At 46.6% G+C, this 16,010-nt stretch overlaps 1 protein-coding gene across 4 annotated transcripts in view; it reads left to right on the plus strand.

The window, feature by feature from the left end:
* LOC116942198 (WD repeat-containing protein 7-like) overlaps window positions 1–16,010 on the plus strand; it is a 145,232-nt gene that overhangs the window by 53,768 nt on the left and 75,454 nt on the right. For 3 of the 4 annotated variants that reach the window (XM_032953871.2, XM_076066792.1, XM_076066793.1), the window contains 4 exons: window positions 7,667–7,814; window positions 9,069–9,314; window positions 10,438–10,703; window positions 12,571–12,766. In XM_032953871.2, coding sequence (XP_032809762.2) covers window positions 7,667–7,814; window positions 9,069–9,314; window positions 10,438–10,703; window positions 12,571–12,766 — 856 coding nt within the window. The remainder of the gene's footprint in view (window positions 1–7,666; window positions 7,815–9,068; window positions 9,315–10,437; window positions 10,704–12,570; window positions 12,767–16,010) is intronic. The other variant, XM_076066791.1, reaches the window with a different exon arrangement.

The following is a 16,010-nucleotide window of genomic DNA, read 5'->3' on the forward strand; positions in this document are numbered from 1 at the left end:
CCGAAACGTCGTGAGAATTTTATTGTCTTATTTTGTTTTATTGTTTTATTCTCATTCTACGTGACTTTACCGAAAGAACCAAGAAGATGAATCCTTGCAGTCACGAAAGCTTTAAATCGAAATAACCACAAGAAAACTTAGATTAAGGCCATCAGTCGAACTCCGTACTACAACAAAACAAACATGTCCAAACCAAATAACGTTTTCGAAATCACCAAAAAATAAAGCCATAATTGCAACGTAACAGTGATCACAGGGACTGTGACCGAATTTTTACAATAAACTACATAAATAACATGTAACACCAAATCCTAGAGCCATAGCTGGCTGCATGAGTTACTCCACAACAGAAGCATCAGTCGGAGTATCAAATGTTTCAATGCACCTTTAAGATCAGCACGCAAAATCAAAATACAGATAATACTTTGCAGCGTCATCCGGAGCGAAACATTTTATTTTATTTTACGCCAGTGAATAGCAATGGCAGCTAGGGGTGTACAACTCCTCTAGTGCAGTTTTGAGAGAGATCTCATTGGTAGCGATTCAAGTTGCAGTTTATTAGCAATAGCATTCCAGACCCTGGGGGCATCAATAGCAAAGGGCCTTCCTCCAGTTTTTGTACGGCAATAGGGAATGTGAAGCTGGTAAATGAGCGAAGACCTGAGGTCAAATTTGTTCTTTGAAACAGAGAGGAGATCCAGCAGGTAGTCTGCGGATTTTTTTGGAAGTACATCGTGTATAAATAAGATCTGGTGCACACGCCGTCGAACATTAAGAGATGTTAAGTTTGACCCAATGTAGAGATCACAGTGGTGAGTCCTATATGGGCAGTTCAATGTAAATCTTAAGGCCGAGTGATAGATGGAATCAAGCTTCTTCAGTACAGTACTTGGGGCTGATTTATACACGATGTCACAGTAGTCAAGTAGAGGCAGTATGGTGTGAGTGTGTGTGGGTGAGCCGTGTGAGAGTGGCCGTGTGTGTGTGTGTGATGGTGTGGTGATGTGCACTCTGTGTGTGTGATAGTGTGGTGGTGTGCACTCTGTGTGTGATAGTGTGGTGATGTGCACTCGTGTGGGTGTGTGTGATGGTGTACACTCGTGTGTTTGTGTGTGATGGTGTGGTGATGTGCGCTCGTGTGTGTACCAGCGCAGCCTGAGTGAGGCCTAGCTAGATTGTGCGCCTGGCGCAGCCTGAGTGAGGCCTAGCTAATAGTGCACCTGGAGCAGCGTGAGTGAGGCCTAGTTAATCATGCACCTGGCGCAGCCTGAGTGAGGCCTTGTTAATAGTGCACGTGGCACAGCCTGAGTGAGGCCTAGGTAGTACTGCACATGACAGCCTGAGTGAGGCCGAGTAAATCGTGCACTTTGCGCAGCCTGAGTGAGGCCTAGTTAATCGTGCACGTGGCGCAGCCTGAGGCCTAGCTGATCGTGCACATAGAGCAGCCTGAGTGAGGCCTCGTAAATCGTGCACCTGACACTGCCTGAGTGAGGCTTAGTAAATCATGCACAAGGCGCAGCCTGAGTGAGGCCTAGTAAATTGTGCACGTGACACTGCCTGAGTGAGGCCTAGCTAATCGTGCACCTGGCACAGCCTGAGTGAGGCCAGTAATTCATGCACAAGGCGCCGCCTGAGTGAGGCTTAGTTGGTCATACACGTGGCGCGGCTTGAGTGAGGCCTGGCTGTGCACATGACACTGCCTGGGTAAGGCCTGGCGGATCGTGCTCCTGGCGCATCCTGAGAGAGGCCTGGTTAATCATGCACAAGGCGCAGCCTGAGTGAGGCCTAGTAAATAGTGCACCTGGCACAGCCTGAGTGAGTCCTGGTTGATCGCGCCTATGGCGCAGCCTGAGTGAGGCCTAGTTAATAGTGCGACGGATCACAACCTGTGTTCCTGCCAAGGCGGGATTGCCACGGACCCCAAGCTGTGTTCCTGCCAAGGCAACATTGCCACGGACCCCAAGCTGTGTTCCTGCCAAGGCAACATTGCCACGGACCCCAAGCTGTGTTCCTGCCAAGGCAACATTGCCACGGACCCCAAGCTGTGTTCCTGCCAAGGCAACATTGCCACGGACCCCAAGCTGTGTTCCTGCCAAGGCAACATTGCCACGGACCCCAAGCTGTGTTCCTGCCAAGGCAACATTGCCACGGACTCCAAGCTGTGTTCCTGCTAAGGCAACATTGCCGTGGACCCAAAACCTGTGTTCCTGCCAGGGCAGCATTGCCACGGACCCCAAGCTGTGTAAATGCCAAGGCAACATTGCTACGGACCCCAAGCTTTGTTCCTGCCAAGGCAACTTTGCCACAGACCCCAAGCTGTGTTCCTGCTAAGGCAACATTGCCGTGGACCCCAAACCTGTGTTCCTGCCAGGGCAGCATTGCCACGGACCCCAAGCTGTATAAATGCCAAGGCAACATTGCTACTGACCCCAAGCTTTGTTCCTGCCAAGGCAACATTGCCACAGACCCCAAGCTTTGTTCCTGCCAAGGCAACATTGCCACGGACCCAAGCTGTGTTCCTGCCAAGGCAATATTGCCACGGACCCCAAGCTGTGTTCCTGCCAAGGCAACATTGCCACAGACCCCAAGCTTTGTTCCTGCCAAGGCAACATTGCCACGGACCCAAGCTGTGTTCCTGCCAAGGCAATATTGCCACGGACCCCAAGCTGTGTTCCTGCCAAGGCAACATTGCCACGGACCCCAAGTTGTAATCCTGGAAAACTTCACGGAGATCGTCAACACGCCGAGGGTGGTGAATGAAGAGTCCCCTGTGTGGGCTTCAGTGGGGCCGTCTGGTCGGGCAGCAGAGACACGAGAGGCCAAGAAACGACATTCCAGTCGTGGGCTGAGCTCAAGGAGGGCTAGCTCGAGCACCATCCTGCGGCGGGGAAAGGAGGCGGTGCAAGCGGTTCCGCCGAGCCCACAACAGCCAAAAATCTGCTGTCTCTGTCTGGGGTGGGGGGTGCTGTTCAACCCTAGCACATGGGGGCGAGAAGCCGTGCATGTGTGACGAGTGCGGCAAGACGTTTTCTCGCGCTCGGCCTACAAGTATATATATATTTTTCTTTTCCGCTTGTGTGTCAATCTGTGTTTACCCCGGATATTTTAGAGATGGCAAATCTCCTGCTGTATATCCTACTGCTGCCCCTCCCGGCCATATCTAGTGCCACACTCAACTCTACAAACAGCTACCCTCGTTACTTTGCGTCCATACTTGTTGCTCGATTTGCCACTACACCTGCTAATGAAACAGCTCATAGACACTTCTACACTCCATCATTGTATCCTTTTAAACCCTATCTTTGTCCCATTACTTCACCAGCACTCCTTCCAAACTTCATTCTGCTCTTAAAAATAACACCATCTGCGAGCTACTGCTATTCGTCCAAGGTTCGCCGTTCTTCATCCTTTCACAGATAATACTTGTGCAAACTATTAATTCTACTTTTCTTATTTCTGGATGGTATTGAGCTTCATCCTGGCCCAAATGTAAAGAACTCGTATAATTCTGTAGATTTTTCTGGCCAAAAAGGTGTTGGTGTTCTACATGTCAACATCAGAGGGCTTGTGATTAAATTAAGTCCGCTAAAACTAGAAGTGGCAAATCTTGACCCGGACATTTTTTTCCTAACAGAAACCTTTCTCACGCCTGCCATCAATGACTTGCGGATTGCGATTGACAACTACAACCTCTTTCGGCTTAACCGAGGATCTAAAGGAGGTGGAATTGCTATCTATGTTCATAATACTATTGCATGTTTACTAGCTCACTCCTTGTTTAAAAAATGTTGCTTTGAAGGTCTGGCTCTCAGAATAACTCTCCCAAATAATCAACAGATATTGGTAGTGTGTTGCTATCGACTGCCTAGTGGGAAGGATGTTGAAGCTGCATCTGCACTGAGAGAGCTTGTTGGGGGCCTCCCTAAAGGTTAAATAGTTTTAGTGGGTGATCTAAATTGGAATTGGCTAAACCCGCCGGCCGTGGCCACAAATTTTGCAGATGAATTTAATCTGTTTCAATTAATAAATGTCCCCACAAGACCCAACCTAAAAAATCCGGGACAGTCATCTCTGCTCGACGTCCTGTTGACAAATGCCCCTCACAATTTCACACTGACTGGTGTTCTGGGTAATAACCTTAGTGATCACTCCTTCATTTTTGGGGTGAGATCATCAGCCAGACCCAAAGCCCCCCCTAAATTGGTTGAGAAGCACTCTATGAGACACTTCAGCACTCAGGCATTTACTAATGATGTGCTTCACTCGGATATTGACAAGGTCTGTAATATCCCCAACCTGACTACGGCTTGGGAGACCTTCAGGTACACGTTTCTCCAAATTCTTAACAAACATGCTCCGTTGGTTAGATTTAAAACTAAAGGCAACCGCCCACCATGGTTTGATCTTTTGATTACAAAGCTCATGAAAACTAGGGACAAGGCTTGAGCATGTGCTCAGAAAAGTAATTTTGTCAATGACTGGATAGAATAAGGCATGCAAAAATGCCTACTTTTCCTCCACTCTCCTGGAATCACATGGAAATGCCAGGATTTTCTGGAAAACAAATGTATCGAAAAGGCATCCAAAACAGACAATCTGCCTGTTGAGCTTAACTGAAATGGGGAATATTTTTCAGATCCTAAAAAAATAGTTGACAATTTTAACCTTCATTTTTCTGAAGCTGGTAATCTTTTTGATAATGTATTGGGAGTCACCCCTGCTCATGCAAATTCCTACACCCCTGTCCAAACATTAAAGAAATTTAGTTTCCAGCCAATCCACGAAAGTAATGTTCTGAAACAACTGTCCTACCTCAAAGGGTCTTCCTCTACCGGAGCAGATAGTATTCCCGTATTTGCTCTACAAACTGTTGGTCACCTAATATACAAACCTATAGCCCATATTTTCAACCGGTCCATCAAAGAAGCATCAGTTCCTCTAGAATGGAAACATTCCTATGTCCGTCCACTTCACAGAGGGGGCCCTAAAGATGATCCAAATAACTACCGACCTATCTCAATTTTGTCTCGTTGATGAAAATTTTTGAAAAATTATTGACCTACCAAATTAGCAGTTTCCTGTCCACCAACAATTTACTACATCTAAAACAATCTGGGTTACGAAAAAAATACAGCACCACATCTGCTGCATTAGACTCTCTGAATCACATTTACAGTAGCCTTGATAATAAGCAGTACTGTGCCTGTCTTTTTCTAGACCTGTCCAAAGCTTTTGATAGAGTAGACCACAACACCCTGCTTAGTAAACAAAGTTGCCTCGGTTTTTCCGAAAACACAGTAAAATGGTTACAAAATTACCTCTTTTCTCGCACCCAAACTGTATTCACAGATGGTTGAAGGTCAACCAGTGTTAAGCTAACAAAAGCGGTTCCACAGGGTTCCATCCTCGGCCCCCTCTTGTTCTCTCTTTATCTCAATGACTTGGGCACTGACCTGGATCATTCCAGGGTAAATCTTTTTGCAGATGACACGATACTGATTACTGCTGGCCGATGACGTGATTGCTAAGCTACAGGGTGATTTCAACAAACTACAACATCAGCTAGTTGCTCTTAAACAAGTCCTGAATACCTCCAAAACCAAGGTGCTATGCTTCTCACCAGGACTAAAGCAGGAAGTTATTTTTCCCCAATTACATTCCTTAAATAATTATCAAATAGAGCAAGTCGAGATTTATAAGTATCTTGGGGTCATCCTGGATTCAAAACTGAATTTTGAAGATCACATTGATTATATTGGTAAAAAGACAAAAATAAAAATTGGTTTTCTGTATCGACACAAGCACTGCTTCCCCCCAATGTTCCGTTTGGAATTGATAAAAGCTACCATAATGCCTCTACTTGACTACTGTGACATCGTGTATAAATCAGCCCCAAGTACTGTACTGAAGAAGCTTGATTCCATCTATCACTCGGCCTTAAGATTTACATTGAACTGCCCATATAGGACTCACCACGTGATCTCTACATTGGGTCAAACTTAACATTTCTTAATGTTCGACGGCTTGTGCACCAGATGTTATTTATTCACGATGTACTTACAAAAAAATCCGCAGACTACCTGCTGGATCTCCTCTCTATTTCAAAGAACAAATTTGACCTCAGGTCTTCACTCATTTAGCAGCTTCACATTCCCTATTGCTGTACAAAAACTGGAGGAAGGGCCTTTGCTATTGATGCCCCCAGGGTCTGGAATGCTATTGCCAATAAACTGCAACTTGAATCGCTACCAATGAGATCTTGTCTCAAAACTGCTCTAGAGGAGTTGTACACCCCTAGCTGCCACTGCTATTCATTGGCGTAAAATAAAATAAAATGTTTTCGCTCCGGATGACGCTGCAAAGTATTATCTGTATTCTGATTTAGCGTGCTGATCTTAAAAGTGCATTGAAACATTTGATACTCCGACTGATGCTTCTGTTGTGGAGTAACTCATGCAGCCAGCTATGGCTCTAGGATTTGGTGTTACATGTTATTTATGTAGTTTATTGTAAAAATTCAGTCACAGTTCCTATGATCACTGTTACGTTGCAATTATGGCTTTATTTTTTGGTGATTTCGAAAGTTTTTTGGTTTGGACATGTTTTTTTGTTGTAGTACGGAGTTAGACTGATGGCCTTAATGTAAGTTTTCTTGTGGTTGTTGTTGTTTGACTTGCATACCACTGGGATTTTTTGCACACAGCTTTGGTGTACGGTGCTTTATTCAGGAATAGTTTGCTGTTTTTTTCATGGATTTTCTGTCTGCACAGTCACATAGTCACTTTAAGATGTTTTCTTGTTCGTGTTTTTGTTTTTTTGTTTGTCGTGGTTGCACCCGATTCAAGAGCCGAATGGCTCACAGGGCTATACTAAAATAAAGAAACTGAAACTGAAACATCTGGCAGTTCACCAGCATTGATTCATCAAAGCCTGACTGCTCATGAGACAGTGTGTCGAAACCGGTTCAGAGTTTGTTTGTACCGAATCAATGCTGCTGAAATTATGCACTCCCTAACATGTTGCATACAAATACATTTGATTATTAATGTGGAGAGCTGGATATCTGCAGGAGACGCATTGTGAACGTGTTTTATGATGTAGAAGCTGTTGTGAGTGTTGACTGTAGGTGTGCGTACCATGATATTTGTGTACACATGTGGTTGAAATGTACTTTGTGTGGTAAAAAAAAGTCAGATTTTCTAATTTCCTCGAAATCCAATTACAGTAGACACGATGACTTCAAAGACGACCCCAGGGAACAAGATCATTGGACTATTTCTATAACTTTTTAAAAGATATAACTTTCTAAAGTAATTAGACTAAGCTTCTTAATACTGTTAAAAAGTGGTTTCCTGCGTCTTATTATCCATGATACAGTTGATGCATGTACATTTCCACAAAAACGGAGGCTAGGATGAACCGGGTGAATAAACCTAATCCTCTATTGTTCAGCGCTGTATCGCAGATGGTCGTACGGTGCGGTTATCGGCCGTTTTTATGAATATAGTTTAATCTCGGGCATTAGCCATTGGATTTAAATGTAAGATTTCGGCAAGACTTTGAGCTTTAGTGGGTTTCATTTTGCTTTCATTGCTATTAAAATTATTATCGTTGCTCATTGATTTTAACCCGTGGCCCCTTCTAAAACGTGGTCGCTGCGCCGAAGCCGCGCGCGTCCCTGCAGGTGCTGCGCTACGCGGAGGGCCGCACGGAGCCCTTCCACAAGCTGCTGCTGCGCGGGGACTCGGAGGGACGCGTGGACACCTGGCTCATCCCGGACGTGCTCGTACCCAAGCACGACGGCTCCGTGCAAAGTGAGTGGACGCTGCGCCCGAGACGGACGTCCACAGCGGACGGTGCTTGGCTGCGGGTTTAAGCATTCATCATTATCATCATCAGCAGCAGTCATTATCTACCTACTGCTAGGTTGCTTCCTTGTGCGACCTCACAGTCGGTTCAGCTGCTGCGTGGCGAGCGTAGCTCTCGCTGTCTTCCTTCGCCTCTAAACTGTGCATTATACAAACTGCTAATTGTCATCATAAGCCATGATCTCCCCACCGCCGGATGAAGGCCACGCGAAGTCGTCGTCCCCCCTCATGGTGTGGTGATGCAGCACTGCCCATGTTGTTCTGGACATCTTGAGATGTGAGAAGGACCGACAGACATTTGGTGAACTAAAAGCAAACTGAGGTGGTTCCCAAATTATCTGTTATCTGGAAAAAGAAACACAAGTTGTTAGAATAAACAATAACTTTGAATGCTAAATGTATGTGTATTTTGCAAATAACCACCTTAATATTACGCGTCATGCCGTGCTCAAGTGGTGTAAGAGCCATGTATTAGTGTTTGCTCTCAAGAAACTCCCAGGAGTTGAGTTTTCTATAATTAGCATTTAGCTACTGTCTATTAGCTGCCATGTGATGTACATGTAGCACTGCAGTGTGAGGGATGGTGGTGGAGCGTGGAGAGGCCTCCATCCGTTCAACGGATAGAGAATCATCAATAACACTGCCCTAAAGAAAATAAATTTTATGTTTTGACAAATTAGTTTTTATTATTTGTGCTTATGCACACTGCTAGTGCAGTATAACAAACATTGAAATAGTGGCTGATGGTGTTGGTGATGATGATGCTATCTAAAATGAAGCATATGAAGTTTTTTTTTTATTAGACCACATCACGTGCAAACTGAAAATTCCGTTATATGTTTAACTCTCTAAAGAATCTTGCCCCGAGCTGCATCACAAGCGGGTATTGCAGGTACGATGTTTATTGATGTACACAACGGGTTGTGCCCTCCTTAACATTCTTACACCAGCGGCCGCTTCACAGAATGTATTCTCTTGTCACTGTTCGCCTTGCAACGCTTTCATCCCGCGGCCTCGTCTACGATGCATCGCCTCATTGCTCTTTTGTCTCCTGACCCTGCGTGTGATGTGCAATATTGCTGGCCTCTTGTTGCGCGGGCCGGCCCGTGTGATGCCTCGCCTCGCCGTCCTTTTTTGCGTCTCTCGGCCCCCACGCGACGCCTTCCCGCGGCCCCTCGTCCGCCGGTCCTCCGTCCGCAGAGCTGCCGGTGACTTCGTCCGGCAGCCTGCGCCAAGCGTTCGAGGGGACCGCCTCAGACGCCGTGGCGGCGGAAACGGCCCGGTCTGCACCGGGGGCGGAACACGCGGAGGAGCGCACCGCCCTGGTGTACGCGGTGCCGCACGGCCTGCTGGCGTGCGGCTACTCCGACGGGTGCATCCTCGTTTATCCCGCTGCTGCCATGGCCCTCACGCATTTTCTAAAGGGTGCCCGAGATATTGGACCAGGTATGGATCTGTGGAAAAATGTCACGTTTCTTATAACGGCAGTGGATGCAGCCATTCAATCGATACGCAACGGTGCTTTGACTTGGCCAGGAAATGGCAGTACAGCAAGTGGGTTCGTGAACCCATCTGCACTGACCTTTGAATTCTAGTTATTCTCTCTTTGTGGGTTTTCTCCAGGTTGTCCATTTTCCTCCCGCATGCAAAAACACTCCTTTAATTGGTATTGGTCAAACATACAAATCCAGTAGCCTCCTGAAAAGAGTCTTGAGATTCAGTCTTTATAGATAATACATTACATTTATTGTATTGTACCTGATGTATGATTCAAACACACAGTTGTTATGGGTTTCGTTCAATGGCCATCTCGAACTTCTACCAAAATATTTTTTGCAAAAAAGACAATAACTCCTGATTATCTCTCATCTGTTTAAATGCCTTTCAAGCGAACTCCCAAAAGATGAATACGACAGACGACAGCTCAGGAATCAGACATTGTAAAGATTCCGTAATGAGCTGACAATTATTTTACCCAAGGAAAGTCTGGCTGAGATTCAGGAATTTGCCTTGGGATGTTTGGCCAAGACCATGAATGAGTCTGGCTTCACGTGGAAGGAAGCGGGGGAACCAGGAGAAGACACCTCACATACGAGAGGGTGTTACTCGGCACTGTCATCTCTTGGCCACTGCATAGCCCCACACCTACAACACCTGACAAGGCCCTCATGGTCACACATCCAAGTACTAGTCTGGGCCAACCTTGCTTAACTTCCGAGACCTGCTGAGATTAGGTGCATTTAGGGTGATTTTAGCGAGAGGCAAAATGTAAAAATGTTTAATATGCCCAGATCTTTTGTTTACAATGATAACACGTTGTGCAGTTTTGGAGCAGCAACCAAAATAATGATTTCCTCATCAGGACAACATGAAAAGAAATGTGCAATTTTAATCTAGCAGCCAAGTGAGGTGTTGGAGCATATGGTTTAGTCATCTCTTTGAAGTAAGCTGGCGAACGGCCATTTAATGCACAAAAAGTCAATAACGGAATTTCTATTTGAAGTCCCTGATAAATGGAAAGCCAATGCAGACGCCCACAGTAACAGGTGCAATCGGTCCCCTTTCGCAGAGTGCACGCTGGGTTTGCTTTGTTCCCCACCGACCGGCTGCCTCGACTTGCCAGGCCACTACGCCCTGCAGGGCCACGGCGGCGCCGTGAGCTGCCTGCTCTACCCGCACGAGGCGGCGAGGCGCTACGACTCGCGCTGGCTGCTCTCGGGCGCAGCCGACTTCTCGGTGCGCCTGTGGGACGTGCTCAGCCAGGAGCTGCTGTGCGCCTTCCATCCGCACGCGGGCTCCGTCACGCAGCTGCTGCTGCCGCCCGATAACTGCCATGTATGTACGCACGCGTCGCATGGATGGTGTACGTGTTGCGTTGTACGCATGTACGTGTGATTAACTTCTTTTGCACCGTACGTAGCCGAACGAGCTAATCAGAGGTGCGGGGCGGGAAGGGGCGGACGATGTGCATTGCGTCTGTGCGTGCGCGTATGCACGGGGAGCGGTGAAGTGCAGCGGTTAGCGCGCTGCGCTCCCAGAGCCGGCGACCCTGAGCTCGAATCCCAGTCACAGCCAACATCGGTGACGATTGCCTGCCCTGGTCCTGGGTCTGGGCCTCTCCGCTAGGTAGACTTGGCCTAAAATGAGAGCAATTTGTGAACATCAGCATGAGTGATACAAAGGCGGCCGGGCGTGGTGCTGACCACCCATCCCTCTCGTGTGCCGTGCTCGCCTTAATAGGTACTCGCTAACAGCACTGCCCAAGCAGTCTGTTGCTGCATGTCAGCCTCTCTGCTGGGTCCGCCCAGACTTTTCTTCGTGATTTTTTTTATTGAGCATCAAACTGAGGTTGACTCTCGCATAACAACAACAACACATTAGTACTACTACAATACGCAGCTTCATGTCCAGCATTGCAGGCTATGTTAAAAGCAGCGCTGACTTCAATGTGAACATTATTTGAAGCATTATTAAGTGTGCAAGCATGCCAACATTTAGCTGACTACCGGTTTTTGAGTTCCTGTTTAAGATTGATTTTCCTTGATGATCATTTCTTTCTGCTTCCTGGAGTGTTTTCCTACGAGTTTTTCACGCATATGCTGCGGTTTGTTGCCACTTACTTTTCCTCTTTTCTTACTTTTTGTGTGCCTCACGCCTCCTTGGGTTACACTTACCCGGTTGTTCCAATGAAAACTCTTAGAAGTAAGTTAAACGTGCAATCAAATCTTTCACCTTCCAAGTTCTCATATTTTACATTTATCTCACTCCCTTCCTTTTTTGCTAAATCTATTTGTAATTGAATGTTTTTAGTATTTCTCTTGGTCCCACCCAGGTCCTAGTTTCACACCCTTCCATTGCTTGCCCGCACTGCCCATGCTACAGCCATCACCTAGGGACACTGCCCCAGCCACTGCCCCTTGGTGAGGTCCTCTCGTTATGGTGCATGTCTGTCTTTCTCGCTCTTCCTCCCGTAACACCGCGCCCTGACCTTGTTTCCTTGTCTCTCCTTCCCATTTCTCACCTTCAGATTTTTACCCCCAGAAATCTGTCCCTTTCCCCATACTTTTCCTTTGCCCCTTCACCATCCGACTGTTTTCATTCCCTGTCCTTCATTCTCCAAACGCACCCTCGACCTCACAGCATTACCCTCTTGCACAGTTGGCACAGTGGGGAGCACAGGTGGTGCATCTGCCAGTCATCTCAGTTAGTCAACCCATGATACCTGCTGCGTTTGTCCCGTGACCTCCTGCCAACAATTAATGGGGCCCTAAAGTGCACATAGCCTGGCACAACCGCCGTGTTGGTGAATGGCGGTGGTTGTCGTTGCACAGCAATAGTGTAGTGCGCACTGCGCTACGAACCCGGCGATCCCAGTTTGATTTGCGCTTACAGCCAACATCCGTGATGGATATTCTGAGGTTGACTCAGCCTAAAATGAGTGCCTGGTGCGGCGGTGTAAACATCTGCTCGGGAGACAAAGGCGGGCGGGCGGGCGTACTAACCACACCACCCCACCCCCCGTTGGCCGTCTTGTAATGTACGTTGAACCTCTTTCGCACCGCACGAAGCCAGCCGCGCTAATCGGAGGTGCGGTGGAAGGACATCAAACCAAACGGAACTTTCCCCAGCAGCCTGTATGGCTGTATAGGGACGGGGGGTGGTGGTGGGACCTTTGCCTTTGTTGCGCGCGTGCACCTCGCAGGAGACGGTGCTGCGTTGCGTGTGCTCTGTGGCGTCCGACCACTCCGTGGCCCTGCTGAGCCTGACGGAGCGGCGGCCCCTCCTCCTGGCGTCGCGTCACGCCTTCCCGGTGCAGGCCGTGCGCTGGAGGGCCGCCGACGACCTGCTGCTCGTGTGCTGCTCCGACGGTTCACTCTACGTCTGGCAGATGGACAGCGGTGAGACGACCCCCTCGGGGTCCACCGATAGAATTGCCTTAGGGAGTGGAGGAGGATGGGGGGGGGGGGGGATGCGGGTGAGCATGGCAACAGTCAAGCTGTCCATTAGGCAGTTGCTGTCTCGTGCCTCTCGCCCATCAGCAAAAACCTGTGGCTGTCTAGGGGCCCCTGTGGCTTTGAAAAGGGCCCCAAGAAACGCCTCGAGCTAGGTTCGCGAATACGTGGCTTGTTTGCATTAAACAACAACAACAACAACAAAAAACAACCGAAAAAATCGTATAATGCGGCAAAATTACAGGAAAGTAAACACGTGACTCTCGTGTCCTGTATGTGTGTGTGCGTGTGTCACTGTATGTCACTGCGCAGTTAAAAAGTACAAGAAATAAAACATATACTGACACCAAAATATAACCAACAGAACTTCCAGGCCAATATTGTACGATTTCTATTGGCGGATGTGCAGTACCACAGCTTTGATCAGTTGTATGCTCTTGGCTCTCGTCAAAAGGCTATCGTTACGTTGCATAATGTGCAGTGTAAAATTGAATTTATTGAACATATTGATTTCAGGGCCTGTCAGCAGGATTTGATTGATTTCAATTTTTCTTCAGTGTATGCATCTTAACTTTTGAGTATTTCAATCCGTGGAGAAATCGATATTGTTATTTATTTGTTTGTGCAGGAAAGCATCGTTGAGAATCAAGACTTTCGTTGTGATACTGCTCGGATGTTGCTCCAGCTTTTAAAAAAAATCAAATCTATACTCAAATGTCGGAGATATCAGAGTTACGAGAGAAATCTCGCGCACATGAGGAGATAACTACTGAAACGTCACCAAAGTTTCCGTACCAAATAAAATCGGTTGCACTACTGCGCTGGCAATGGCGCACAAATCACGAGCAACAAAAAATCCAAGCCATTTGTCATGAGCATTGCCCTAAAAAGGGAAAAGCGATGTCAGAGGCATTGTGGGTAATGTTTTGAGAAATGGCCCTTCTTCATAGCAGTGGACGAATGGCCATTGCACAAAATGTCACCTATTATATACGTTTTTTTCCTCTTTTTGGGGCAATGTTTTTGAAGAATGTGTTGAGTTTTTTGTCATTTGAACGTTCTGTGCCGCTGGTCCCGATAGTGGTAAAATTGATACCAAACCTACATTACGATTGTAAAGTCTCCTTTTACAATTTGAGGACTCCCTCTCCTCCTCGCTGCTACCTTTGTCAGAGTAAATGTCATGGCTGGACAGGGTCGACCTGAGGACTCGATATCCCTCCCGTCTCTTGTCGCCAAAGACACCCAAGCCCAGAGCACTTATGAAAACCAGGCAGGTGATCTTGGCACGGCAATCAGCGGTGGATTCATTGTCTTCAAAAATCGCCCTCAAGTTAAAAACAACACCGAGACAATAAAAAGAGAGTTCATATTCTTAGTTTTTTCGGTAAAGTCACGTTGAAGAGAAACAACAAAATAACAAAATATATATAAAACAATAAAAAAAAATTCTCACGACGTTTCGACCATAACTCAAACGGTCATCATCAGGTGTGTCGGTTTGCATAAATTTATTTTGAAAACGGCATATTTATTTATATATATAAAAATAACGTTTGCGTCACGCGCAACTATGGCAGTTTGCCAGGACTAGTCCATCTATTTTTTGAAAAGAGGAGGGGGGAGACGAAATTTGTTTTTATGTATGCTGTCTGAAAGGCACTGTAAGCGTGAACAATCAATCAAGAACTGAAATGATTTATCAAATCTTTCCAATGATTGCTAAGATAGAATCCATCTTCTCGGTTGAAATTGTCTCTGTGTTTGTATATGTGGATAGCCTCATGAACGAATCTCTCATGGAAGCCAGATGGCTTACAAAGAACCTCCGTCTTGGAAAAGTCAATGGCATGTGAGCCTACTGAATTAGAACAATGATCTGCTACGGCCGAGGTGTTGGTCCTACCGTGTTTAAGGTCTGCTTTATGTTCACGAATGCGGTCCGAGATATGGCGTTTGGTTTCTCCAATGTAACTACTACCACAGAGGCAACTTAGTTTGTAGACACCAGGGTATTGTATGTCCGGAATCACATCTTTTACAGACGGAACCAGATCACGGATTTTATGTAATGTGTTGAAACGGACCTGGATCTTGTGTTTATTCAAGATTTTGGAGATCTTTTTTGTGATCCCAGCAATGTAGGGTAAAGTGATGGTTTTGAAAGGCTCCTCAAGAGGGTTCTTCTTCATGGTTTGAGTGATAGCTTTGCGGATTGTATAGTCGGAGTAACCATTAGCCCTAAGAGCTTGGTGTACGTGCTTGAGTTCACTGCTTATGTGTTCCTGGTCGGATATGCATTGGGCTCTATGATACAGAGTCTTGATGAGAGAATTCTTCTGTGATGGATGGTGGTGGGAATCCGGTTTCAGATAAGCATCCGTATGGGTAGCTTTCCTGTAGACAGAGTGGCTCATTGAACCATCAGGTCTCTTTTTAATTAGGACATCCAAAAAAGGTATCATGCCATCTATTTCGACTTCCATGGTAAATCTGATGGCTGGGTGTATGGAATTGATGTGGTCGAAGAATTTGTCTAGAGCAGGCCGGCCATGTGGCCAGATGACAAAAGTGTCATCCACGTACCTCTTCCATAAGGTTGGGCGCAGAGTGGCAGTCTGGATGGCGTCAGTCTCAAATTTCTCCATGAAAATGTTAGCTATAACTAGAGAAAGGGGGGAGCCCATTGGGGTGCCCTCAGTTTGTTTGTAGAAAGTTCCATTCCAAGTGAAGTATGTATTGGTTAAACAGTGTCTCACCAGGGGGGGTACCTCAGTGTTTAGTCCTTGATGAACCAAGTCTTCAATGATTGCAATGGTGTCAGGTACAGGAACCTTGGTGAATAAGGAAACTACATCAAAACTGACAAGCAGGTCGTCTGGGGACAGGGAAATACCCTTGATTGTTGATACCAGGTGAGTAGAATTTTGTACCGCAGAGGTGGTCTTTCCAGTGAAAGGACGCAGGATTTCAGACAAAAAACGAGCTAGTTTGTAGGTGGGGGAGCTGATAGTAGAGACTATGGGACGAAGAGGTGTATCAACTTTATGTATTTTTGGTAAGCCGTATAATCTTGGTGGCCTGGCAGCAGAAGGTTTCAACGAAAACTGTTTAGATTGATCAATTAATGCGGTTGAATCAGAAATTATTTTGTTGGTTTGTGTGACGAGGCTGTTGGTGGGATCTCTTT

The sequence above is a fragment of the Petromyzon marinus genome, chromosome 13 (genome assembly GCF_048934315.1).
Source record: "Petromyzon marinus isolate PM22_M1 ecotype Great Lakes invasive population chromosome 13, UKy_Petmar_22M1.pri1.0, whole genome shotgun sequence".
Classification (NCBI taxonomy): domain Eukaryota; kingdom Metazoa; phylum Chordata; class Hyperoartia; order Petromyzontiformes; family Petromyzontidae; genus Petromyzon; species Petromyzon marinus.